Source organism: Elgaria multicarinata, chromosome 3 (assembly GCF_023053635.1).
Source record: "Elgaria multicarinata webbii isolate HBS135686 ecotype San Diego chromosome 3, rElgMul1.1.pri, whole genome shotgun sequence".
Lineage (NCBI taxonomy): Eukaryota > Metazoa > Chordata > Lepidosauria > Squamata > Anguidae > Elgaria > Elgaria multicarinata.
The window spans coordinates 118,311,637-118,339,440 of record NC_086173.1 but is presented as its reverse complement, the minus strand read 5'-3'; the positions used below and the strand labels follow the sequence as shown (position 1 = coordinate 118,339,440).

The 27,804-nt window shown below is 40.9% G+C and overlaps 1 protein-coding gene and 1 pseudogene across 1 annotated transcript in view; both read right to left on the bottom strand.

The window, feature by feature from the left end:
• Positions 1-27,804, bottom strand: part of CHCHD6 (coiled-coil-helix-coiled-coil-helix domain containing 6) — a 214,713-nt gene that overhangs the window by 32,644 nt on the left and 154,265 nt on the right. The window contains exon 8 of the mRNA XM_063121377.1: positions 24,832-24,967. Coding sequence (XP_062977447.1) covers positions 24,832-24,967 — 136 coding nt within the window. The remainder of the gene's footprint in view (positions 1-24,831; positions 24,968-27,804) is intronic.
• LOC134397076 (U4 spliceosomal RNA) lies at positions 14,192-14,361 on the bottom strand (annotated as a pseudogene).

Here is a 27,804-nt window from a genome sequence, read left to right as displayed (position 1 = left end):
GTCGGCTACTGTGTGAACAGAGTACTGGACGAGGTGGGCCCTTGGTCTGATCCAGCATCAGGGCTCTTCTTATGTTCTTATATAAGGAAGGAATTAAACCAATACAATCACTGGGGCCTTGGCAATTACAATTCCAGACACACGTGTAGATCTTCATACATCCTAGTAGGTGTACCATTTATCTATCCATTAAAATGTTATATCCGGTCCTTCAATATTTCGACTCTCAGGGCATGTAACAATTAATAATAGTTAAAATGACAAACACTTAATGCATAACATGCATTAAAATTACAAACATTACTACGCACATTAAAACAGTTAAATCATAGCAATGGCCAATGTAACACCAATTTTTAAAAACAGATCTGGGAGGATCTGGGAAATTACAGGCGGGTTAGCTCCGTGTCTGGTTAGCTCTGCATCTGTTCTGAGTAAAGTGACTGAAAGCATTATTAAAGATAAAATTAATAAGCATATAGAAGAACAAATCATGCTGATAAAGAATCAACATGGCTTCCGCAAAGGTAAGTCTCACTAACTTATTAGGGTTTCACCACACCAGGCTGAAATCCCACATCCTTACTAGAGCTTTCTGCTTCCAATTTCTTTGCAGGATTACATGGGCTCCTTTTACACAGCAGACATGTGATTTGAATTGAAAACTTCATTTCTTGGCAATGTTCTATTTAGTTTCATTATACAGCGACATCTAGTGGTTCTATTATAGCACAACAGCTCTATCTGCCAATATCTTGCATTAACATTAGTTAGCAGTTTATCTCTCATCTTTTTAAAAACAGGATAAAGCTGAAATAAAGGACCTGCAAAACTTTCATGAGTGACCAATTGCGAGCGTGCAATAAAAGCCTCATGAAAAAAATGCTCTTAGACTACTTTGAGAGTATAAATAAACATGTAGACGGGTGTGATCTGGTAGACATTGTTTACTTGGACTTCCAAAAGGCTTTTGACAAAGTCCCTCACCAAAGCTTCCTGAGCAAACTTAGCAGTCATAGAATAAGAGGACATGTCCTCTTAAGGATCAGTAACTGGTTAAAGAACAGAAAGCAGAGAGCAGGAATAAATGGTAAATCCTCCCAGTGGGCAGTGAACAGTACGGTCCCACCGGGATCTGTATTGGGAACAATGCTTTTCAACTTAACCAGTTACTACCGTATTTCTTCGATTCTAAGACGCCATCGATTGTAAGACGCACACTAATTTCAGGACCACCAACAGAAAAAAAGCTTTGATTCTAAGAAATAATAAACACACCCGCGATTCTAAGATGCACCCTGTTTTTAGAGATGTTTATATGGGGGAAAAAGTGCATCTTAGAATCGAAGAAATACGGTAATCCATAAAAGGACCTCTTTTCCTGTGCCATAAATTCTATGTTTGCTGGAGAGCCACAGATTACCGATCCCGGTTTAAGAGGAATGCAGCCGCATGTAGAATTGGTTGAACATCATCTCCAGCATCAAACTAACCACCAAGTAACAATACTCCCTTTTTGACAGGATTCATATGCTCTCCCTTACCAAAGATTGACCCTCAATTTAACCCTGCAAATGGGCATCAGAATTCTTCCTTAATTAATTCCACATCCAATTCTATTTAGAAACCCACCCACCCCAGACAAACCTGTATTAGCAACCACCATTTTACATCATCAACACAGAATATGGAGATATGTCTTACAACCCTGCCAATTTCCCCTTTGTATTCCTCCTCTAAAAAGTCATGACCAAGATATACAACTGACTCTCATTTTAATGAATCATACACTGACAAAAAAGAAATGATTCAACCAAAACCACAAAAAGCAAGATCAAACAAGAATCCAGCATTCCAGAAATCATCTTTCCTGATAATTTTATACCTATAACTTAGAGAAGAGACTGAGAAAGCAAACAAAATAGATTTGCATTTAGGTTGGGAAATTCCATTCATTGTCCCTTGCCCATCTTCACCTGATATTGTTCACATGCTTTCAGGTCTATCTTTATAACTTAAGGACTAGAAACTTGCTTCACAATGCAAAAGTGAAAGCTAAGGGTTGCTAAGTATGCAGCCTAGCCTAATTGTTTAAAAGCATGCAGCAAAAGAAAATATACCTGGTTCCTGAGAATTGCGACACCAGATTTTGGCTATCTGACCAAAATGTTTTGACATGCACTGCATTATCCTTTAAATGAAGTTGTATAATACACAAGGAGCCAAATAGGGAATCTAACAGTGTGGCTGCTAGCCATTTTTGGAGTATACGATTTATTTTCTGCACTGACTAGGAAATCAACCAAGATATAACACAGCTGTTTTACCTCTCCAAAAATGGCATAATATAAAGGTTTTAAAAGTCACAAGGTCAAGAAACTTACTTATTTGAAAAGAATAATTTTCCATCCAACAGCAACTCTGCGAGTAGGATTACACTGGAGCAGTTTCAGTTGGTGAGTACCGAGGATGTGGACAAGCTGCTTGGACGACTGAGGACAACTTGCCCTCTCGATCCCTGTCCTTCATGGCTGGTCATCCAGGGAGGAGATGTAGTTAGACAACAACTTCAGCATATTATTAAGCATCTCTCAGGGAGGTTTTCCATCATGCTTAAAAGAGGCAGTAGTACAGCAACTTCTTAAAAAGCCCTTCCTGGACCCTAATAATTACAGACCAGTATCAAATCTTCCATTTTTGGCCAAGGTGATTGAGAGGGCAGTTGCCTACCAACTCCAACCAGTCTTGGATGATCTAGACCCATTTCAAACTGGCTTCAGAGCAGGATACGGAGTTGAGACTGCTATGGTCGCCTTAGTGGATGATCTTTGCAAGAGTCTTGAAAGGGAGTGTGTGTCTCTGCTGGTGCTTTTGGACCTCTCAGCAGCTTTCGATACCATCGACCATGGTATCCTTCTGGAAGGCCTGAGGGAATTGGGAATTGGGGGCACTGTGCTCCAGTGGTTCCGGTCCTACCTCTCGGGTAGGTTCCAGATGGTGATGCTTAGGGATAGCTGCTTCTCAAAGAAGCAGCTGTTGTATGGCGAACCACAATCCTATCCCCAATGCTGTTCAACATCTACATGAAACTGCTGGTCGAGATCATCCGGAGGCATGGGGTGGGGCGGGGTGCTAACAGTATGCTGGTGAACCGCCCAGAGAGCTTTGGCTATTGGGGGGTATAAAAATGTAATAAATAAATAAATAAATGACACCCAAATATACTTCTCTACGCCTTCGACCACAGCGTCAGCTAAGGATAGTGTCTTCTCTGAATAAATGCTTAGAGGCAGTAATGGGCTGGATGAGGAAAAACAAACTGAAGCTGAATCCAGACAAGACAGAGGTGATTACTGTCAAAGGCTGCAATCTGGGTTTTGAGGTGTGTCAACCACTTCTGGATGGGGTTACACTCCCCGTGAAAGACTGCGTTTGCAGCTTGGGGGTGCTTCTGGATCCGTCGCTCCAAATGACAGCCCAGATAGATGTGACAGCCAGGAGTGCCTACTATCAGCTTTGGCTGATACGCCAGCTGCGCACCTTCCTAGAGTTGGAAGACCACGCTGGTAACTTCGAGGCTTGACTTTTGCAATGCGCTCTACATAGGGCTACCTTTGTGCCTAGTCCGGAAACTTCAACTATGGCAGCTAGGTTGGTCACCAGTACACCTGGGGTGACAATATTACACCAACTTTAAAATCACTTCAGTGGCTGCCAATTAGTTTCCGGGCGAAGTATAAAATGTTGGTTATTACCTTCAAAGCCCTACATGGTTTGGGTCCGGGTTACCTGTGGGATCGCCTTCTCCCATACAATCCACCCCGCATACTCAGGTCCTTTGGGAAGGGTCTACTCCAGTCAGCCAAAACTAGGCTGGCAACTGTTACCAAGGATCTTTTCTTCTGCTGTCCCCAGACTGTGGAATGGCCTGCCGGAGGAGATTCATCAGCTTAAAGCTCTTTGAGTTTAAGACAGCCATAAAGACTAGTCTTTTCCGGCAGGCCTACCCAGATGAATTTTAAAACTAAGAATTTTAAGATGCTGTGATTGTTATTTTAATATTGTATTGGTTTTATATGCTCTTTTAACTAATTTTATGTATTATATTGTTTTTGGAGTTGTTCACTGCCTCGATCCAGAGGGAGGGGCTGGATGATGATGATGATGATGATGATGATTACAGGTCCTTAATTTTACTAGTTTTTTTTAATGAACTTCTGTCCATGAAAAAGGAGGGCAGTTCTTGAGTGCAAATAACAACTTTAGGATGAATCCTTTAATCTCTGCAGTAGAAGGGAACCAATGGCCCTGTTCGGAAGAATTTGTTGATATTATGATAGAGATGGATAATGGAATAAAAAGGCCAATGCTGGAATAAAAAGGCCAATGCATCATATGCAACAGATCAATTTGCTCATTGATCATGAGAATGAGGAAACCCTACTAATATTTTTGCTTAGACTGTGTTGTCTACAGGAAAGAATTGGAACATGCCAAGACCAACACAAACTTTTAAGCTATACTTTTTTTCAGCTTCAGCCCCGCTCCATTGGCAATATAAGAAATAATAATACTGTCTTACCTTACACAGTTGTTGTAAGGATCACAGCTAAATAATGCATGTGAAGTGCTTTGAATACTTGGAAATGTTATACAGGTATTATTATTATTATTATTATTATTATTATTATTTCTAAAGCATGGCTAGAATGGCTTCTTTTGAGTGCTCATTCTACATGACGCACAGGAGGAATGCAAAATTATGCCCCACATTCGCCTAATCTACGGCTTGAAGATTTCTGTGATCCTCAGAACCGCCATATTTGATGAAGCATATTTAAATGAAGACAAGCATGAGGTGCATTTCATTCCCTACGCTAGCTTCTTTCTAAACCTCAAACTCTGTGCCAATTTCCACAAGGTTAAAACACATAAGGAAGAAAAAGACAAAGCACCAGAAAAAGGGCAGGTGACGGACTCAGGAAAGATAGGAAGAGGGTGATGGCAGGTGAACCCCAAATGATAACAGAGGCAGACACAGAAGAAGTGTGTCATGGCCTTGAAAATAAATTGATACATTCACAATGCAGAATGCAAATGGGGGATCCTGGAAAAATAAAGATAATTTAATTGTGGTCCATCTCAGCACTCTGGCAAAATTCTGCAACATCAAGAAGGTTATGGGCATGTCTTCACCAGCCTTTTCCCCCGGGGTCATTCTGAGGTCTTCCCTGACACACAGGCAAACCTAGGGGCAAGCAGGGACAACCCCTCCATTTTCCCAAGATAACTGAGACCTTGGTTATCCTGATTTTGCCCATGGTCCCAGGACCATACCGAGGACCATGGGTGGTGAGGTGTCCGTTCCCATCTTCCCTTCCTCTCCACGAGTAGCAGGGCTGAGCACGGAGCAGAGTGGGGAGGCTCCATGCCCATGGGGGTTGGGGGGCAGCAATTTCACTGCCCCAAGGATGTTGGGGGGGGTGTTGGGCGTGGTTGTTGTTTTATTTACCCTTTTTGTCGCAAGACCACACTCCTCTTAAAAAAAGAAGGAGGTGGTTTGTGACGTCCCTTTTTCATTCCAGGACATCACAAGGCCATCTGGGGGAGGATCGTGGAAGCAGGTAAGTCCGTGATCCTCCTCTCTCCCTCCCTCCCTCTACACCCCTAGGTGTAGACATTCCCTAAGATGCTTGTTCTATTAAAGTGCTATTAGGACAGAGTGTTCAATATCTTTTTATGGAGTTGCAATGTTCTTTATACAACATACTAGGAATGCAAGCCATAAGGGATATCTAGTGACCACATTTACCATCTGTCCATCAGTCTGAGAGGTCTTTTAAAGATACTGACTGGATGCCTCTTCTTAAAAAAAAAGGCAATTTAAGGTATTTATATTGCTAAAGAGAAAATTGGCCAAATACTCTCCATTCCATGTGTTCAGATATCACCACATGACCTAGATTTATGAAGATTTACCTCCTCCCCCTCTGGCTCTTCCCCCTGTCATGGACTGTCTTGCTTGGACAACATGTCTCAACAATAAGCTACCAAGAAACTGACATCTAGCTGACAGCAAGCCATGAATCCAGCGGATCAGCAGGAAAAGGTACTCTGCCCTGCTACAATCAGCAACTACACTAGTGTTTGCTAGTTCCAAATACTTACCTTGTCCAAGCATGAAATAATGAGACTGGACATCCTATGAAGGGCAGAAGGAGCAATATCAGAGGCTGCTTTCAAATCATCAACATCTTTCCTTTTAACACAAGAAACTCTGACAGGGTGGTTTGTACTTAATAACAGCTCCTAAGGTCTAGTTCTGGAAACATCAGTGACAGCTTACATGTCAGGAAATGTCTGATCATAAAACAGTCATTAAAAAAAGCCCAGATTCTGGAAAGAAAGAGGCATATATTGCCAGATTTGAAAACATGAAGGAAAAAATGAGAGTGAGGTAAATAGATGTGTAAGCTCTCTCCTTTTCTTGTAGACCAGTATCTATATTTTCTACTACTACACTGATTTTAATTTCTTTGGTGGGAACAAAGATTTATCTTGGATAAAGCTATAGGAGATGAGTAGTATGAAGTAGCAGCAATAGCAAAGCAAGAGATTCCACAGCTTGAAAATGACCAAATTATTTCTCCACCCCAAACTATTAAATCCCCTGTCAACAGGTTGGTTCAAATATACCCTAACAGCACTGAAAAGCCTTTTAAAAATCATCATCATCATCATCATCTTGTGTCAGTCTTCCACAACTCCATGCTCCAGGTATTCCCCAACCATGACGCAGTGTGAAGTGCCATGTGCTGTTTCAATGACCACCTCCTAAATCTAGTGGGAAGAAACATGTTTTTTATTATTACAGGCTTGTTGGTAAATTCCATCCTTATTGGAATAACTCAGAAAACTGAAAAAACATGCACATAAGGTGCTAGGGGTCAAAGTGCCCCCATAAAATGCTGTTTAAATTATTTATTCTTCACGTTTATAGATTGCTTAGCCCAGAACCTGTTCTTTTCATTTCTTGTTGGAAAAGAGCATAGCGGGTGAAATTTTTTTTGGCCTATTTTAGTAATGAACAAATTATTCAGTTTCCTTAATATCATTAGAAATGATAACCCTGTTTAACAAAATACTTTTAAAATTTGATTTTTTTTTCTCCAATTAGAACCTAACTTGTAACCCAATAAAACTGTCCGTCCGTCCCCCATCACAGCTAACATTTTGGGCAATACTTACTACTTCAGCTTTTGTGGCTACTGTAAATCTTTGCAAGGAACCTGCACCCCCCCAATTCAGCAGGTGGTCAGACTTAATGACAACTTTCAGTCAAGGATCTTTAAGATGACCACTTTTCTCTGTTCACAGAAGGATCTTTGCAAATTGTATTGCTGAGGGTAGCTCTCCAGCATCTGGTGTAACGAGCCAGTCTAAATGAATTGGCTTCTCCAGTGAGAGGATCAGGTGATGAACTGGTCCTATAATACCTCCTCACTAGGGATGTATGAAAAAGTTGTGTCAGTTCATTTTAACCAGAATGAACCCAATTCACACCTCCTGGACCAGAATGCAATCTGTACTCAAAGTCAGTACATTTCCAAGCTTGCAATGCTTTTGAAAATGGCATACATTTCAAAAATATACATGAAAAACATGTACTTTTGAAAAACGCACAGAAACACTCTTTAATCAATTGGAGAAAAATGTGCACATGTCAAAAATGCACATGTTATGCCCCTGCACCCCAGTCCTGAAAAGGATGAACTTGCAGGGGCTTCTGGCCCCATTCAGAAGACACCTTAAACCATGGCTTTAACCATGGTGAATAAGGCTTTTTGCTTTATTCACCATGGTTAAAGCCATGGTTTAAGGTGTCTTCTGAACGCAGCCTGGCTTTCTGGATTAACCTCCGTGGTTAAAGCCAAGGTTTAAGGTGTCTTCTGAATGGGGCCACTCAGACTTCAGTGTCCTAGAAGGAGGGGGAACTGGAGACTTGTGTGTTTCTTTTATAAAAAGAGTTTGTTTACACTAAGCTTAGGATGAAGGCCTACAGCAACACAAATCCAAGCAAACCCTGCTTCCTCCCAGCTGCCCAGGGGTCTCCTTCTGCAAGGCAAAAGCCACTCTCTCCGTTTGTCTAGATTCACCTTCCCCCAAGATTCATTTCCTTTTACCCCTTCAGGACTTGTAGAACAACTTGTAGAATAGAATCAGAAAATCTTCCATCTCTTTGTACTTAGCAGCACTGGATTGCAAGGTGCTCCGGGAGGTAATTTAGACTGACCCCCAAACACATAATGCTGCGCAACTGATGCATACATTTGAAAAGCAAACAGAAAAATATGCACAAATTTTCATGCGGGTGTGGGGTGTGTGGAGTGAGGTGAGAGCTTGGAATCTGATACAGACATGAGTTGGAATGAGTTTCGAAGTGGAATCCAGAAAAGCTCAAGGAGCTTATGTTTTGCTGATTTTCATATCCCTACTCCTTAAAGTCCCATAACCACTACCAGGTTTCAGCAGGGGATTTACTCCCACACTACGGGAGAGTCAGCTAAAATTCTACTGGGAAATTTCAGCCCTTCAAATATAATCAAACAATTAAAAAAAATCAACTGGGCGTAAAGCTTGCTATATTACTATACCCATTATAGATCATTCATTTTTCCTGATATCTCTCTTCTCCACCATGTGCTCCTCCACGAAGGGAATGCAGTGGCTATATTCAAACTATCATGTGAACTATCCCTAACCAGGGTGGCTACATAATCATGTTTTAAACACGCTCACTAACCATTTTCTGAAAAGGGGTTATTATCAGTGCCTGAACCACCATGGCTAAGCTATCAAGGTCCAGTAATGGCTGTACCTGGTATACCAGCTGAAGCTGGTAAAAGGCGCTCCTAGCCACTGAGGCCACTTGAGCCTCCAGTGGCAAAGATTAATCTAGGAGGACCATCAAATTATGCACCTGGTGACAGATATAAAATTCGAATAATCCTCCTGTCCTTTCCTTGAACCCCAGACTTTCCTAGTACTGATATTCCTAAAACTGCTAATATCTTTAAAGAACAACTGGAACATTTATCTGAGCAACTTTTAATTTACCCAAATGATATCTTTGCAGTGCTACTTGTCTGCATTCAGGACTGCTTACTATATTTCCAAAACTGGGTCAAGAACTGGTGCATGCTTCTTCAAGTGTGGGATGTGACAGTACCACAGCCAGACATTAAAGAAAAAAGTTTGTGCAAGGACAGCTGCATGCATCTGTAGTACCCCGTGAAGCTTTAAAACAAGAGCAAATAAAATGAAGATGACAGTGTCATGGGTGGGAAACAATGTAAAGGGAATTAAGAAAAATTAAAACACACACACCAACTAGACTATTTTGAATTAAGGAAGCACAGCATGTCAGAGGCAGTTAACATCTTGCTATTTTTGAACTTGCATTTTGTTCAGTTTGCTTACAGTTTTCCACAGAGAACATTTAAATCCCTGGAAAGGGAAATTGGAGGCTCAGCAGGCTGGTAAGGATACACGCATCTGAAAGCCATTAATTCACAGGAAGAAATCTGGCTGGAGATCATTTATTTTTGACAGCTACAGAATGCTCTTATAGAAGCGAATGGTTGGGCTCAGTCTAGAAATATGGGCGGAAGTATCACAAGGGGGTAATAACTGAATGGGCAATAAAGAAAAACTCTCTGCTTTCCTAGAGAGTCAAAGTCCTCCAAGCCAGATCGGGGCTGAAGTTCATGCTGTGCCTTGTGGGGAACAAAACCAGCTGAAATTCCACTAACTGAATTTTATTCACAACCATGGATCACCTTCCGTCAGTATTAAGTTTAGAAGATGTTGCAATCCAGTTCTTTAAACTAAAACATTTTGTTTGTTTGTTTATACCGGCCATTCTACCCCAAAATGGCATGTTTTGAAAGATATCTGGTAGCACAGGATGTCTTCTCGATAAGAAAAATAATAAATATCTAACAACAAAAATCAATTTCTCTGTTTTGGTCAGAGTTCGCCTGGCACAGGCTGCTCTTCTGAGTTATATGAACCAGTAGATGATCTGCTTGATGAACTAAACTGACTCGCTCCTCAGGGACAATGGAATGGACTGATAGTTTGAGTGGAAAAATTCACAGTCAGATGGGTAGAAGGTAATTCTAGTGACAGAAAGATAAGCTGGAAGATGAAATGCAGAAGCCTGAAGAATAGAAGCTAAGGACTGAGATTGTATGGGAATAAACTCACATCTTTTAATTTTAAAAAGAGAAGAATTTTTTTTTACCCAGTTTCTAACTTTATCTAGGGAGACACCCTAGGTAATCTAACTCTAGACATTTGTCATACTCTCCTTTTCAGACTAGTTATGAACTTAGACAAAAATCACTTTACATAGGTATTTAAGGATGCCAAGAGATAACACCTAGATTAAAAATGTTACTTTACATTCCTTTACATTTCAAAATCCATCATCACATTGGTAGACCAATCCCTCTTTACAAAGGAGTCAATGTACATTATAGCATTAGGTTACTAAGTTCTCTGCATTACAAGTTTGATTTCTATTATGAAAGGTAATAAGTTCAAATCCTACCATGTGGGCAGAGATGCAAATAATTTTTAAGAATACTTTGCATTCATTAAGGTCCTTTCACAGATCCTAAAAGCACTCTAAAGATGTAGAAACCACAGTATAAGTACCCTGTTAAAGGTCACAGAAAGGCAACAGAGCTAACTCAACAGTTGTAGACATCAGCCCTTAGAAGCCTATTACCTGTCTCAAGTTTTTTTATACCTGCATTTGAAGAATTTAAACATTAATTAGAGAAGTGTCACTTAGAGTTGTCCAAGATGATGCAGCTAAGAGTAACAGAATGAAACTGCTTTGGAAAATGTCAGAGGACTGTTAGGTGCTGCCTCCTACACAGCAGATCTCTTGGGTGGCCAAACAGGACAGAATGGTGGAGGACTTCATTACTGAAATGTAAAACATCTAATCATGCTTCCCTGCAAATTTGGTTCTTCTATCTACAAGAAGAGAGTACCATCAACAGAATGGCACAACAAACTCCCCAGTTAAAATACTGAAAACAAACATTTAAAAATGGAGTTGGGGAACTAGATGAAGTGAAGGTACAAGGAATGGAATGCAGAGAAAGAGATTGAATTGGGAAATACACCTGGGACATGTTCTCTGGGTGGGTAAGGAACACCCATCGTTGGTGAAATCACAGTGTGTCTCTACGTTAAGGAACAAACCCACACCTTTACCATCTTTTCTTCTTCTGGGGTCTTTCTGCATTGACTACAGCTCCTTTAGATAGTGACCAAAAGCGATCATGTGATTTGTAGTTGAAAACTTCCCCTCTTGGTAACGCTCCATAAAATTAAATGCACCATCTAGTGCCCTGTGATATCGCGCAATAATTTTAAATAGTGCATTATCTTTGATCTTTTTAAAAGCAAGATTACTGGAGGGAGGTGTGGGAGATGTCCTGGAGATTGACGTCATCATAGAAAGGACCCACAAACTTCCATGAGTGGCCAATCATGAGTGTGCAATAAATTGCTCATGTAGAGAAGCTCAGTGTCAACTCTCTCTCAGACATTGATGCTGCATATATTGTTGATGTCATGGCCCTTCAACTTACAATTAATATAATCTATTATGGGACTGATGAAGATTTTTCTGAATGGGTTAAGTTCAAAACAGTCAGCAACTTCCACAAACAGAGACTGATATGAATCAATAACCAAAGGGTTGAAAGACTTTTATAATCCCTTAGCTAACCTATTTCTTTGGAAAGCAGAAGCATTGAGGTGCAAGAGAAAAAGGGACAAGGCACATTTTTTTCAGCAAACAATTTCACAGAGGACTCTCTAAAGCTGAACAATGAATTCAGTCCAGTTTCTATTTTTTATGTTATGGGGAATTAAGAAGCTTGGATGCTGCTTTCTGAAGTTATAGCAGAATTTGCTATATTCAGGGAAGGCTAATGCAATTTGGACACTGATAAATTAACATTTTTAAATAGAACACCCCTAGACAATTTTGAAGATTACACAGAGTGGACTACTTTATTATATTACTAACACACCACAGGACTACAACATTCAGGCTTGAATTAAAGCTGTTTCTGAGGAGAATCATAACTGCCACCATGATTTCCACAGTTCTGCCTTCAATTAGCTGGGCAGCAGCTCACAGAAGTAGCATTTCTGCTTGTGCATGGGTAATTGGGAAAGAAAACATTACATATCGGGCAAATATAGGCTAAAGGGACTGTACTTTGGGTGGGGTGGGGAGCAGGCACGTGAAGCAACAAAGAAAATTGGTCTTGTCTCCACCATTGAAGGCAGTGTAGTCGTTCATACAACTGATAAGAAGCTGTGAGTGGGGAATCTCTTATTTTATGTCTCTAACTACAGAATTGAACATGTAGTGAAGATTGGACAAATGGCTAGACTGGTTCTACTGCCCCATAAAGAAGATCTAATTCTGAAGATTTGGGGATTTGAATGGTTTCCAGATAGCTTTGAGAATTTTTTTAGCTAATGTGGCTGGCCGTCTTGTTGAAATCTTAGTTGACTCGTGGAACAGGGAGTTTAAGTAGTTGGGACTAAATAGAATCAGGATTGGAGAGGGTCAAGTTGGAGGCCGTAGAGTCCAAACCCTACTTGATACAGGACATTAAAGGATCTCCAACAGATGGCTGCCCAGCCTCTACTTGTAGACCTCCAACAAGACACACCCCACCACCTATCTAGTAATTGATTTAACTGTCAAATTGCTACTACAGCCAGGAGGTTTCCCCTAGTAGTCAACCGAAATCTACCGTACTGTGACTTAAGCCTATTAGTTCCAATGCTGTTTTCTGGGGCAACAAAGTACAAGGCTTTGACCTTTTCTATGTGATAGCTTTCCCACTCTCTCAAGAATGCTATCACGCCCCCCTTCAGTCTTCTCTACTCCAGGCTAGTTCCTTCAAACTTTCCTAATAGGGATTGTTTTCTACACAGCTAACAATATCTCCTGACTGCAAGAATTCAACCCTCCTCATGGTTTAACAAGGAGGCTGAGGGCAATGAGGCAGCAGAGATGATAATTTCAGTGCAGATAGGGGGGTTGAGGAAACCCTCATGTTGGATCTGATTAAATATGGTTTAGAATGCATTTGAAGGTATATTCCATAGAGAAATATATATCAACACAATTATCATCCAGCTCAGTATTTTTTTGGTGGTCAAGAACAATGGTGGGACCTTAGAAGAGCAACATTTAGGATTTTTTTTTAATTGTAGTATTTGCTTTGCAAAGCCCAGCAGGAGAAAAATGAAGCATGGGGGACTCTGCATAGATTGTGCAATGCATGCATGAAGGGCTTGTTGGACAAGATAATAATATAGCTATGCTGGGTTATGGAAACACCAAGTCTCTGCAAAGCTCAGCAATAGAAATGAAAATGAAGAACCTATGCCTCCAGCTTCATAAACACTGGGTGAATGCAGCAGCCATTTCCATTTTAAGTAGGCCAGCATTTTGCTCTTGGACATGCCTCATATATTAAGATGGCAGTTTATGTCCTTTCAGGCAGCTCTATATTTTCAGTTTATCCATCAATGAACGTCAGAGCAAACAAAAAGCTTTTGCGTATGGACTGATCTGAGACGCTTTAGAACAGGAACCTCTGCCTTAGGGAATTAAACAGTAACCCATCTCCAGCTCTTCATCCTGTACAATTAGAAGCACAGTGTGGATTATTTTCACCTATGCAAATAAACAGGCCAGGAGAACGCCTGGGTACAGTTAATCCAGTAATGCTCTCCTCCGTGTTTATGACTAAATAAACAGCAGCTGCTTGCTGCTTGCGGCCTCTTCACTCATTCCCTTGTGGGGGGCCATTTATTGAGTCATAAACTCCTCCAATAGTGTTATAACCACAGCAATTGCCCAAATACAGGGTGGAAGAAAGGAGGATTAAAATCAACAACCAACAACAACAACAACACAACCTGGAACCTACAGAAAGCTAAGAGTGAACTTAAGCAGAATTGCCGTACATACATCTGAATCAATAAGACCTGCTCTACAGGTAGCTGAAGCCTCAAAGCAAATTATCCTGGAGACAGAGGACCAATTCCAATGTAGCACCTTTTGCTTCCTTTATGATGTTATCCTCTGAACAAACATATGCAAATAGATTTTGCTGAAATACATTAGCTACATGTTCACAAGATCACTTCAACATGTCAGGGTTTGAGCAGGAAAAGTTTTCAATTAACAATAATCACGCCTTGGATAACCTCACTGCCTACGATACTGCCATTGACCACTGGAATCTTTCCTGGGTGACCTTGTGCAAGCAATCTCCAGTTAAAAGGATGTCAGTTAGCAGATAACGTGAAAGACTGCCCGAGACGCTGGACAGCCAGCACCAGTTAGGAAAGACAATACTGAGCTAGATCAGGGATGGTTCCCCATCCAGTCTGTGGAGGCCTGGGCTCCCTCTCTGGGCCCTGCCCATTCCTCTCCCCAAGCCCTGCCTCCTTGCCTGAAGGCTACCAGGGGCTTGGTGAGAGGTATCCTCTTGTTACCTATGCTCTGTAATTGGAAGCACTGGCTGAGTATGATTATTATTATTATTATTATTATTATTTATTTATTTATATAGCACCATCAATGTACATGGTCCCCATGCTTCCCTTCATGGGGAACCAGAAGCAGGAGTGAAGCTAGCTGTGCTCTCAGCCGGTGCTTGCAGCCAGTCAATTGTGCTTCATGAGAAAGGTGTAGGACGAGTCAAGCCGGCTCCTCAGCAGGGTGAAGAACCAATAGGAAAAACTCCAGCATGGCCAAGACCCCTGATGTCATTCGGCCTGCAGAGGGCACCCAAAAGTAATTCTCCATCCCTGGACTAGTTGGACAAATAGTGTGATCTAGTACAAGGCAGCTTCCTGTACTGACCCATAACGAATGTGCCAGTCTTGAGTCAGAAACTTTCAACCTTGTCAAGATTTCCTGATGTTTTAAGAGAATGACTGCATCTTGGCTCGAGACAAAAACATAAACATTTACACTTACTTAGAGGGAAGAAATGTTTCAACTGTAACATATTTCTTATGTGGAAATTACTTTGACTTAAGGAAAAGCATGAAAAGAACCCTGCGTAAAAGCACTGCTTTTGAAGATGGCATGTGTGCCTTGTTGATTTCACTCCAAAGACTTGCTCAAGGAAGCTGCAGAAAAACATAGCCTCCCCAAACATTTACACATTACATACATGTACTGAAATAGACACATATGCAATCAAACATGACAAGCTAGACTTCATTATTATGTCTTTTCTGGTTTCATAGTGCTTTCCATATCAGAATTGCATAACATTTGACAGTCAAAGGTGCAACAGTGCTATAGTTGTCTTGGCTCCATACATTTGAAAGTTGTTGGCTTATCAGCCTTGCCACGTTAGTCTTGAGGAATGTGATTTCAGGGCAAAAACAAATAAGATCAGTTGCAATAAATTCTTTTGATATCTGGGAATAATCAGTGATGACCTAGATCACAGGTGAGCAACTCGTGGCCTTCCAGATGTTTTGGCCTACAACTCCCATTATGCCTCATCAGTAGCTTTACTGGTTATGGGAGCTGTAGGTCAAAACATCTGGAAGGCCACGAGTTGCTCACCTGTGATCTAGGTCATCACTGATTATTCCCAGATATCAAAAGAATTTATTGTCTGTCTCTTCTGCCAAGACTCTTGTTCATGCATTGGTTATTTCTCGGTTGGACTATTGCAACCTTCTTCTCACTGGCCTTCTTTCTTCTCACATCAGTTCGTTGGTTTCTGTTCACCACTCTGCTGCTAAGATCATCTTCTTGGCTCGCCGCTCTGACCATGTTACTCCACTTCTGAAATCTCTTCATTGGCTTCCAATTCACTTCAGAATCCAATATAAACTTCTCCTGTTGACCTACAAAGCTTTTCACTGTCTAGCTCCTTCCTATCTTTCCTCTCTCATCTCACACTATTGCCCCGCTCGTGCTCTTCGCTCCTCTGATGCCATGTTTCTCGCCTGCCCAAGGGTCTCTACTTCCCTTGCTCGGCTTTGTCCATTTTCTTCGGCTGCCCCTTACGCCTGGAACGCTCTTCCAGAACATTTGAGAACTACAAGTTCAATCGCAGCTTTTAAAGCTCAGCTAAAAACTTTTCTTTTTCCGAAAGCTTTTAAAACTTGATTTTGCTCTGACTTTTATACTGCCTGTTTGGTGCATTCTCTTCCCCTCCTTATTGTTTTATTATGATTTTATTAGAATGTAAGCCTATGCGGCAGGGTCTTGCTATTTATTGTTTTACTCTGTACAGCACCATGTACATTGATGGTGCTATATAAATAAATAAATAAATAATAATTGGGAGGGCCACCGGTTGCCCACCACTGACCTAGATCCTCAAAGAACAAGAGCGATGGTCTGGATCAGCCTGTGATGTTGGCAGTTCATAGTGCCTATGGCGCTGCCCAGGCCTTCAATTCTGAGGTACAGCCTATTAATAGTATCTGAAAACATTTTTTTTCTAGCAACATATTACTTGCATATAACACTTCCCAAGTTAAAAATCCAGCTTTTTGGTGAGAAGTGAGTAGTTGACGGTTGTATAATAATAATAATAATAATAATAATAATAATAATAATAATAATTTAGTTGTGGGCAAAATAATTTTGTTTGGGATATGGTAGTTGGAGGTCAGTCAAGCATACTTCTGCATGGTTATTGCGACTGCATTTCATTAAGCCAGACAAAGGGGGAAGGTCATTGGGGGAATTATGGTATCTGACAGATAAAGAAGGAAAGGTATGCTTTTACTTCAAACATTTCCAGACAGCAACTTGTTGTGCTGAGCCTTCCTTCCTAGCCTGATAAAACAAAGTCACAAACTTAAAAACAAACAAAACTGCAGCTGTGCAAATTATGCAAGTATGCAAATTTTAACACAAATCTATTCAAGTCTTCCCAATTTGCATAATTCAATAGAACAGCAGATCTGTGGCTTTGGTTACAGAATTTGTGGTTTTTAGAGCAGAACTCAAAGAGTCTTTATCAATAATCTGGGCTATTATTCAGAAATTATCTATCTTTTTCTGCACAGTCTGGGAGTTCTTATGTATAGCTTTCAAAGTTTGCATTCAAATATGCAGCAAATTAGCAGTATACATTTTCGTCAAGACAGGGAGAAATGCAAATAAGAGAAAAGTGGCTGCAAACTAAGTTATGGTACAAGCTATATTGACGGTTTCTGCATTTCAAAATGTAGAATACTAAAGTTGGGGGGGGGATGTCCTCTCAGCCCTTAATAGATGCATATTGACACAGACTTATGTGTCTTAGAACTATATGCTAAAGGACTATTCTATGTAATCAATATGTGTCCTATCAAATTTTGTTATTCGTGAAGTACTATTATAAAAACCACATGATTACAGTGTGTGAAACTCTATCCACATGCCATGGATTCAGGAGAAGAGAGGTGGGATGGCTGTCCACTCCTTTTAAATAAAAGTAGTTAGGTTTGCATTCCAGCTCAGGAGAGGACAATTGCCCAGCAATATGTCCAAAGAGTCTTGAGTATTTGCTGGGGGGCGGGGTAGGCAGAAATAGACAAAAGAATTGCAACAAGAGGGAACATTTTCTGGAGAGGTCCCTTGTCCATGTCAACTCACTTTAGCTGGACTCACTGCCTACTGCAATGCAACAGTGACAAGGGATGTTTCTGGGAGCTGTAGGACACAACAAAATGAAATGTAGGAGATCTGCTAGCAGGCAGAGCCAGTGCCAGACTATTTTGCGCCCTAGGCAAGGTGAGCTACTTTCACACACCCACACCCAAAAATGCCAACTTTGATTTTTAAGAACATATGTTTCCTGGAAAAAATATGAAGCACAAAACTTGAAACTGCTAAATTTATTTTAAAGTGCAAGAAATATGTCATGCCAATTATAGCAAACAAATTGGAAAGGAACGTCTATGGGTCTAAAATGCATTATTTAATAGGAATATCACCTCCAAATCATCACCCCCAACTCACACACGCGCGCACACACACACTCAGCATCACTCACTCCAAACAAACACATGCATGAACACATGCATTCACTCAAAGACCCCATGCACCCCATTCACCCATACATTCTCTCTCTGTCTCTGTCTCTGTCTCTGTCTCTCTTCTGGGCGCGTTCCGGAAGCCCGAACGTGGAGCCGCCCCACCCGCACCCCAGCGTCCCTGGCTTCATTTCGGCTGGGCGGGCGCAGGGCACCATCTTGCCCGCCCAGGTCCAGCTGAATCCTCGGGCCAGCCCAGCTCACAGCCAACACACATGAGTGCTGCGCTGTGCCCGGCGTCCCTCTTAGCTTGGTGCCCTAGGCGGCCGCCTGAGTGGCCTCTATGGTAGCACCGGCCCTGCTAGCAGGATCTCCCAAAGTTTTTTTTAAAAAGCTAAAAGCAGGTGTGTGTGTGTCTGTGTGTGTGTGTCTGTGTGTGTGTGTGAGAGAGAGAGAGAGAGAAAGAGAGACTGGGGTTGCATGACCAGGGAGGGAAAATAGTGTACGATAGCTTATTTTCCCTCCCTGAGCGTGCTGGTTGCAAGCCAACTAATTTCCACTTTACAAACCATCCAGGAACCCATGGCTAATTATGGTAATGCTTGACCAGCATGCTCAGGGCGGGAAAATAAGCTACGGTGGCTTATTTTCCCTCCCTGATTTTGCAAACCCACCCAGTCTGTTAATGAGAGAGAGAGAGAGAGAGAGAGAGAGAGAGAGAGAGAGAGAGAGATGGTTTGTACGTAAGGCTAACCAATGGGTTATTTAACCCATGGTTTATTGCTCTATGTGGGGTTTGTTTTCTCAATGCCTCCTTTGAGCTTCCACAAATAACCCACGAAAAGAACCCATTTTTTGTTGCTGGGTTGCGAACTGTGGGTTGTTTAAACCATGGATTGTCATTATGTGAGAATCCAGAATCATGGGTTGTTTCACCAGGCTACAGAGGCAGTGAGCAAGAACAGTCAAGAACCCAGCCTCTTTACATGCCAGTACTGTAGTGCCGCAAAGGCAGTTGGGATACAGGAGGGAGCGGGTAAAGGAGGAAGGAAATAAATTACCCAGGGACTGAGAAAACAAACTGTGGTTTGGTCAATCATCTGCTAGACAAACCCCATGTAAGCAACAAACGATTGTTTAAATAAACCATGAATTAGTGTTACATGCAAACCAGACCAACATAAACACAGATAAAAATCCTGTTTCACATAAGAGGAAACTCATGGTGAAAAAAGGCCCACTAATGAGGTAAGGATTTGTAAAAAATTGTATACACCACATCTATTTAAGATTAGGATTTTAATATTTTAAATCATACCTTACTGCCTCTCTATTTTATTCCATAAGGATTATTTGTACTGTTTATTCACATTGTATGATGGGGTTCACTTATTGTTGTAAGCAATGTCGGCTAACTGATTTTTTTATTATTATTTCTAACACAGTCTCTACCAAAGACTAAGGTCAGGTACCAATTATTTGTAAAACTGAGTTGAGTTCCTGGCCCCAAAGCACACACAATCTAAATTTGCTGAATATGTGGGCAATTATAAATTGTACATAAAGCAACATAATACCCACATTCCCCAAACCATTGTCCCTTATTCCTTGGTTTATAGCCACCACATCTAGTCCATATAATTATTGAAGCGGGGAGATCGGGGAGAAGTGTGTAGATCTTTTTATTATTTACCTCACAAACATTTCCCTTTCTAGTATCTGAGAAATACATTATGAAAAATTCTGATGCCCCCCGTTGGCAGAAGAGAAAATACTGGAGGAAGATTGCAGCATCAACTTTCTATCCTAATTGCCTACAAGCTGTGGTACACTCCTGATAAATCTTGCAGTCAATAAACTACAGATAATTTGAAAAGCCACAAAAGAAACAGCCCCTCCTACAGCTGCGCTATTATCCCTGCTTTTATTTAGACCTAAAAGCAGCAATTTTTAGTGATCTTGTCTGAAATTCTGCAGAGATATGAAACCAAGTCCCAAAGACAACAAAGAACCCCAAGCAAAAAAAGTCAGTTGACATATTTCTCTCTCTAGAAAGTAACTGCAAGCTCATATTTATGAGGTGCTTTTGGGGGTACTTATATTAAAAAGGGATGGAAAACAATGATGGGAGCCCAATTCACACAATCCTTCACAGAGCAATAAAGCAGAATTGTGCCCATCTTACCACTAGGCCCATATCCAGGGGGCTGTTCACATGTTGGTTTAAAAAACTATGGCTTGTCAGGGTCAGTATGACTGCCCATGACTGCCTCTTCTACTTTACTCCACAACTCACAATCGGCCCAGAAATAAACCATATGTTAACTGCTGGGTTGTTTAGCCCCTAAACCACCTATCAGTCTGGGTTCAGATGTTATGTTCAGCAGGAGTTGATCATGGGCTGCTCAACCAATCATGGGTTGCTGAGTAAAAGCAGAAGAGAGGTATGAAGACTGTTGTTATGTGTGAATCAGATCCATGTGTTGAACATAATCTTGGAATGTGCTCTACATGCATGAAATCTGAGTGATCATCCCTCAAAATCAGAGTTGGGGAGAGGACAGGACCATGGATACATCCTAGGAACTTCGGACTCAAGCGTATCTAAGGCCCATTCCAACATAACATACAAGGCATGGACATGAAGCAAGCCTGGAGAAAAGAGGAATGTCCAGGCAGCAAGGTGGACGGAAACCTTCCAAAAACAAAAGGAGGTATGCGCCCAAAACTGGTCAAAAAGAAGAAAAACGAATTCTCAGGAAGCAAAATATTTATTTTGAAGAAGCCCAATGTGTTTTGGCCTGTTTTTTATTCTAAGCCTTCCAGGGGGTTGTTAGAAGGTAATATCTGCAGAATTTCCTCTAGCAAAATAATTGTCTCCTGTGTTAGTCTATGGCAGGAGGTAATATTACACCTCACACTCAATATCATATCCTTTGTCTAGTTCTGTGGAAAAACTTCCAGCAGGGTTTATGGTACATGGAAGTCCTTGTGAACTAGGCTAGCCTTGGACCTGGCTTTTTTAAAAAAAGAATCCCCTTTGAGTTAATAGGATCTTTCAGTGCCCTCTGCCGTTACCAGTCACTCAGGTTTCAATTTACTAAGAATTTCATGTTGGGGCTATGGCTGGCAGATTCCCAGCCTTTTTTCAAAGTGGGTTGGAGCAGCAGCCTGCGAATATGCGGAAATTTAATGCAATCTGTCTTCTTTAGTAATCACATTCCTTCTGCACTGTGTGCTATAAAGATGTATCGGTAAATGCATTTGCTAAAGATATACTTCCAAAAAAGTAAAAATAAAAAAGGCAGGGGAGACTACAAGCCTGATTTACAGGAGGCAGGAGGGAAGGCTTGCATATCGGAGGTTGGCAAGGGATGAGGCGTGTTCTGGAGAGAGCTACTTGGGGGGAAAGGATTGTGCAACAGCGATGCAGGGCCTGCTTTACTTTAAAGCCAAGGAAGAAAAAGAAAAGCACGCGTTTGGGGAGTTGGGGACTTCAAAAGATACCAGAGAAAAGCCCTTTCGCTGGCAGCCTTAACCTTGCTGATTTGCAGACATACAAAGACCTTCTTTGTAAACAGGAAGGGGGAAAATCCACCAGGACTTGCAACAACATTTGAGCTAATATATCCTGACAATTTTCCCATCTCCTTCTGTCGGAGCTTCTTCTGGGAGCTGGCTGGCAGTTTGTTTCATGTTATACTTAAATCAGGCACACAGCTTTCCCTTCACAATATTAATGGAAAGGAGAAAAGGTTCTCTTCACACACCCTCAGCCTCTCCCCTTTTTAGATGTACAGCCTCCCCTCAACCCCGCAATGAAATCACCTCAACCTTCAACTTGTGCCCACAAGCACATGTCCCTCCTTTGTAAATCTTAAGCCCCATGATCCATGACAGCCTCCAAGGAAATGCTTGGTCAGCCTGGCATCACATACAGAATCAAATGATGCTATAAACCTTTCTCCTTCTGCACAATGCAAATTTCACAGAATTTTTTTAAACCTTCACCAGACTGAGCTAACTGTCATCTTTACATCTTACTGCTGTTGTTCCCCGCCTCGATCTAATTGGAGAGGCGGGTAAGAAATAAATTATTATTATTATTATTATTATTATTATTATTATTATTATTATTATTATTAGAGATACATTCTTTGATCATGGCCTAGGTATTCCAAGGTTCTCTGAGTAAGGACAATTTCAGGCTAATCCATCCTGTAAAATAGATCTAGGAATATGTATTGAGACTGAATTGGCTGCACCTTTGTGCTGGAATTAAGAAACTGGATTCCCCAGTCTACTTTCATTGACCCTATTCCCAGGGTCATGACACATACTTTCTGTTTCTTATCTACAGAATAATCTGTGCATTGCATGGTGGTGTATCTTTTTGCTGTGTATTTGCAAATCATGGAGCCTATTCTGTGATTCATGGATATATGCACTGCAGCCAAAAAACACTTGTACCTCCCATGCATGTGCTAGAAAAAGCAGCATATGACATGTTCTTTAAGGTATCTGCTTCCCGAAAAGATAAGGAATCCTGGCCATACTCAGAATGGGGTAAAACAAATGATTCAGTAACTTGATTCTAGGGAATGAATAGGAGCCTTCCTTAGGTTCTTGGTTTTTGACTGAGTTTAGGCTGGTTGATTAAACATGATAAAAGCTAGACTTTGTGCCATACAGGTAGAGATTCCCAGAACAAAACAGACCATGAAGTGATGCTTTAACTTGTTAATTTACCTTGAGGTAAAGATACTTTAGGATTGGAGCAAATTTCCCATCAAGACTTCAGATTGGACTATTTAAATTATTCTTGTGGATTGTTTGACTGGAGAGGTGACTTAAGAGGACAGGAAGGCACTTGCATTTATTTATTTATTTATTTAAAATATTTATATCCCTATATAACTAAGATCTCAGGGTGGCGTACAGATAAAAACATACAGTAGAAAACAATAAATATACACAGTTAAAAACAAATTAAACCATGATCCAAGTTAAAACAATATATAATTTAAAATCAATAGATACAGTTAAAACAGTTAAAACAATGTGCCAGTGAGTTTAACCATCAAAGGCTTTGTTAAAAAGCCATGTTTTTACTTGGCGTTGAAATGAAATCAATGTTGGCGCCAATCGGGCCTCCAAGGGGAGGGCATTCCACAGTCGGGGTGCCACCACAGAGAAAGCCCTCTCCTTTGTCCCATCATAACGTATATGTTGCATTGATGGGATTCAGAGAAGGACTTATCCCAAGTTTCCATTGTTTACCTACTCACATAATGGCAACTCTTATAAATTTATTTGCAAAGTAGGTCATGAACAGACCCTAAAATCCATGCTACGCCTCCCTGTAACATACCAGGATCATTGACTGAGCCCATATGGATGATCTTGTATTCCCATATTATGCCCAACTTGGTATGTTTTCAGTTCTGAAATTATCATTTTATCAACCAAAAAGCATAGCCACTGACTTTCCATATCATAGAAAAACACTGTTTTGCTCAGTGCTTACCAAGTCTCTGCACTTTGATGCAGCCCAATCTTATGCATGTTAACTCAAATAAGGATGCACAGTATGTGATTTTGCTTAATAGTACAAAAGGCATGTGAGCTGCATGGCTCCAAGTTTAGAATTGTGTCTTTGGATTACATAGAAGTTCTCTTTGGTTGCAAATATGTTCTAGCAATTAGAACAACCAGTTAGAATGCATGCTTGCTCAATACATTTCAAAATGGGAAACTTGATTTAAATCAATTATTTTAACTGGTCTTTTTTTCTTGGTGATTAAAATCACGGTTTAAAATCCTGTTGATTTAAAATCAATTCATCCTGACACAGGGATGCCAATTTTAGCAGCAGCCCTGTATCTGCCTTAATGTCTAATTCTACCCTAAAAGCCAAGGTCATGGGCTCTGTGGGTAGAGCTGGCATAATTAGAAACTCACATCGCCCTAAGAAGCAAACTATTTGGTCTATTAAAATTTATTATCCCAACAATAGTAAGAATCCCCCTCCCACTTTGGGGAAATAAGATATCTCTGGAGCACCACAGGGTGTTTTCTAAGCTGACTCAGAAAATAAGACTGTATTCTACAGAAAAAAATAGGAAGTAGTACATTTTGAAGGATGAGGGACATACTGAAGAATTCAGAAATCTACACAAACCCCAATGACAGCTGGTTGCATTGCCCAGAACTGCATTTTAAATGTGGTCAACGTGCTATATCTAGTCAAAACAATAATGAGCAAATGAAAAACTTATCACTGGTGGGATGCAGTGAATGAAGTATTGATTTTAAACTCAGGTCCAAATTCAAGACCACATTCTTTGGTAGCCTTGGGTAGGACTACCTCTTGGCCTAGTTTACTTTATAGGATTATTGTAAGGATAAACAAAATAAGACTTGTAAAGTTTACATGTGCTATAGGAATGATTAATGAAACACACTTGCTATCATCAATTTTAGCTTTCTTCATGGGTAAAAGGAGTTGTCTGTGATAACCAATTCACACAACCCGTTTTTCACAATATCTGAATCAACCCTCCAATTATCAGTGCTTCAAACAGCAGAGGGATTCAGAGAGAGACGTGCCTTCTCATTGATTTGTGCCATCACCAGGTGCAGCAGTAATGAGGGAAGAACATTCACCCTGGAGTAAAGCAAAAGTGAATCTGGCAGGAAAACTATAGTTACCTTTTGTGCTAACCTAACACAACGCTGATACTCCTTGACCAGCTCTGAGCAGTTGAGCACTTGGTGTCTGTTTTCACTGTAGCAAGTCAGGATCGCTTCCTGCAGGTTTGCACATATAGGCTGTGTATTTCTCCGCCTGTAGGGATACAAAGAAAACAACCTTGTGACTCTGCCAATTCTCACTTATTTTATCAACGCTACCCAAGAAATGGTGCCAGCAATGCTACTACTGTTGGTCAATACAGTGCTGCCTTTTTTTTAGCCCACCGTAATTCATCTGGCTAGGCGCCAGTTTCAGACCTGGAGGATCAAGCCTTGCATTGCCTATGAAAACACTATACTAGTGATGAGAAACATGATGACTCATCTTCCTCACAGTCCATAACCAAGTTAGAGAAGGGTCATAGCTCAGCAGTAAAGCACATACTTTGTAATGTAGAAGGACCTGGATTCAATCTCTGGCATCTCAAGCGAAAAGGAGATTCCCAGGGCTGGGAAAGCCTGAGCCCAAAACCTTAGGGAGCTGCAACTAGACAGAACAGACAATTTCTAGGCTAGATAGGATCAATGGTCTGATTGGGTATTGAGACGCTTCATACGTTCATATACACTTGCATATGCTGATCAAATGAGAAGAATCCTTAGAAAAATATTCTTGCATACAAAGAGATATAGGATTTCCCATGTTGCTTTCTCTATGCGGTGACAGGAACAACAGAGGGAGCATGCAAGTTGAAGGCTTGCTTCCAGTCTCTCCCATCCTAGGAACCATGTAAAAACTGAATAAGTCCCTAGGTTTTTCCCTGAAAAAGTTTTAGTAGGACATTCTTCTTGTTGCAGCTTCAGACCCAATCAAGGGCAAAGGATCAAGGGCAAAACCCTAGCATTTATAAGCAAAATCCTACCATCTATTCCATTCAGAGAATCAACATTAACAGCAATACAACTGTCTTTTTATCGGCCACAGTCAACAGGTTTCAGTTCTCCCTGCTTCTCACAAATCCATGTCCTTGGTAGGAAAAGGTCACCCCTAGGCAGCTGCCACGAAAACTGTAGGGAGCCCATTGTTTCACACAGAGATAAAACCCTGTGAAATACCTTCCAGAACTTTGGAGCAGGAAAGAACTTAAAACATGGAGCTTCAGAAACTCATAAGTTTGGCATTTTGTTCTGTCATTGCGATTTTAATATCGTCCTAATCACCCGAATGAGCCCCTTGGAAACAATACCAAACAGAACTAGGTCAGGAAATACCACAAAATCCCTCAATTCATTGGTAAAGTTAAGACTCTTAAAATTAGGTTTTTAACTCATAAGATTTGTTTTAATAATCTAGCAGAACATTTTATAACTTCAAGAGAAACTGGAAATGTGATGCTTAGTATTAAGGTCAATGATACTGCCCCTATTCTATAACTGATCGAGTCTCATGGTTTTTGATCAAGTTTCATGATTTCTAAGAGATAACTGGGCCCATTTTAAGCCCTAGTAATCCAAGTGGAGAAAACTTAAACTAGGAAGTAAATCTTCCTCCTCAAACCTTCCTCTGGGAGCTACTTTACTTAAGGTATTCACCTAAAGTAATAGGCGTTCTGCTGGTTTTATATTTGGGAACTCAAATGGTGTCTGAGACCAGGAATGCCTTTTATCATCTTTACCCAATTAGCCAGCGTTGACATTTTGTAGAAAATGGAGATCTTCCCTCCATCATTCATGCTTCTGTAGCCTTAAGGACACAAGTGAGTGGAGAGCTTAGTTGATATTGTTGGAGGTTTCCACAGGACTGCGCTGGGGACCCAGTTGTGACTGATGAAGGACCAGGAACACCTTTTGATTCAAGATTAGTGTGGTTTTAAGTATTATCAAAGTTGCGAGGTATCAAAAGAACCACTTATTTCAGCAGCCTGTCCCAAAATCAGCATAATCTATTCTAGTGCCTCTTGTATGGATGTGTCCTGTCCCTTTGGCCCTCAGGTATAATAACACTATCAATTCAGGGGCCATTGCCTCCTTGGCCCAGCCAACTACCCACACACACTACATTGTGCTTTATATAGCTAAAAATTGGTGACAGGTCACAGTTTGGCTGGCCCCCATCCTGCCTGCATTGAAGCCATCTTGATAGCAGCATCCATGTGCCAAAGTGCAAGTGATGCCAACATTCCCTAGATCATTCTCATATGGATGATTCTTGCCCTGCAGTCCACAGCTCCACAAGGAAAGGGCTTTGAGGCTGATTTTTCTTCACTCTGTTTCTCAACCAGAGTGACCACCCCTTTAGAGTTTAGTGAATATAGAACATCCAGGCCTGTCCTGCTCATTACCATCCACTCTACAACACATCAGAGATGGAAATACAGGTTACCTATGCGTCTGCAGACGCCACTTCTGTTACTTCTCTGATATCTAACAAGTAGAAAGACTGAGATCCTAAATTTCATAGATACAGTCTTACCCTTCTCCTCTTGCTGAGTCAGCTAAATCAGCAAATTATGTATTTTGCCCAAGAAATTTTAGGATATTGAGTCAGTGTGGTGTATATGACAAAGTAGATTTGGACCTGGGTTCAAATCGCTATGCAGCAATGAAGTTCACTGAGTGACCTCATGTAAATCACTTCTCTCATCATAACCTACTTCACAGGACAGTTGCATGCCATGGTAGAAAGGAAAGTTGACAAAAGATAAGGAAGATGTTGGGCATGAATGTAACTAAAGGTTTCCTCTCATCAGCCATCTCTTGAGATAAAGCACAGAGCAAAAAGGTGATCTCCCTACATTTTGATACACTGAGAGTTACCAAATCCAGAAATCCCCCCTCTCCCTCTTCATGCATTCCCTTTATTTAATAAACGAAATCTCATCAACTTATCCTTCTTCTATTATCACTGCTGACATCAATCTGATAATATTGGCTTGGCGTGGAATCACGCTATTATATGTCCTCCTGATATTTAATTTAAGAAAAATGTCT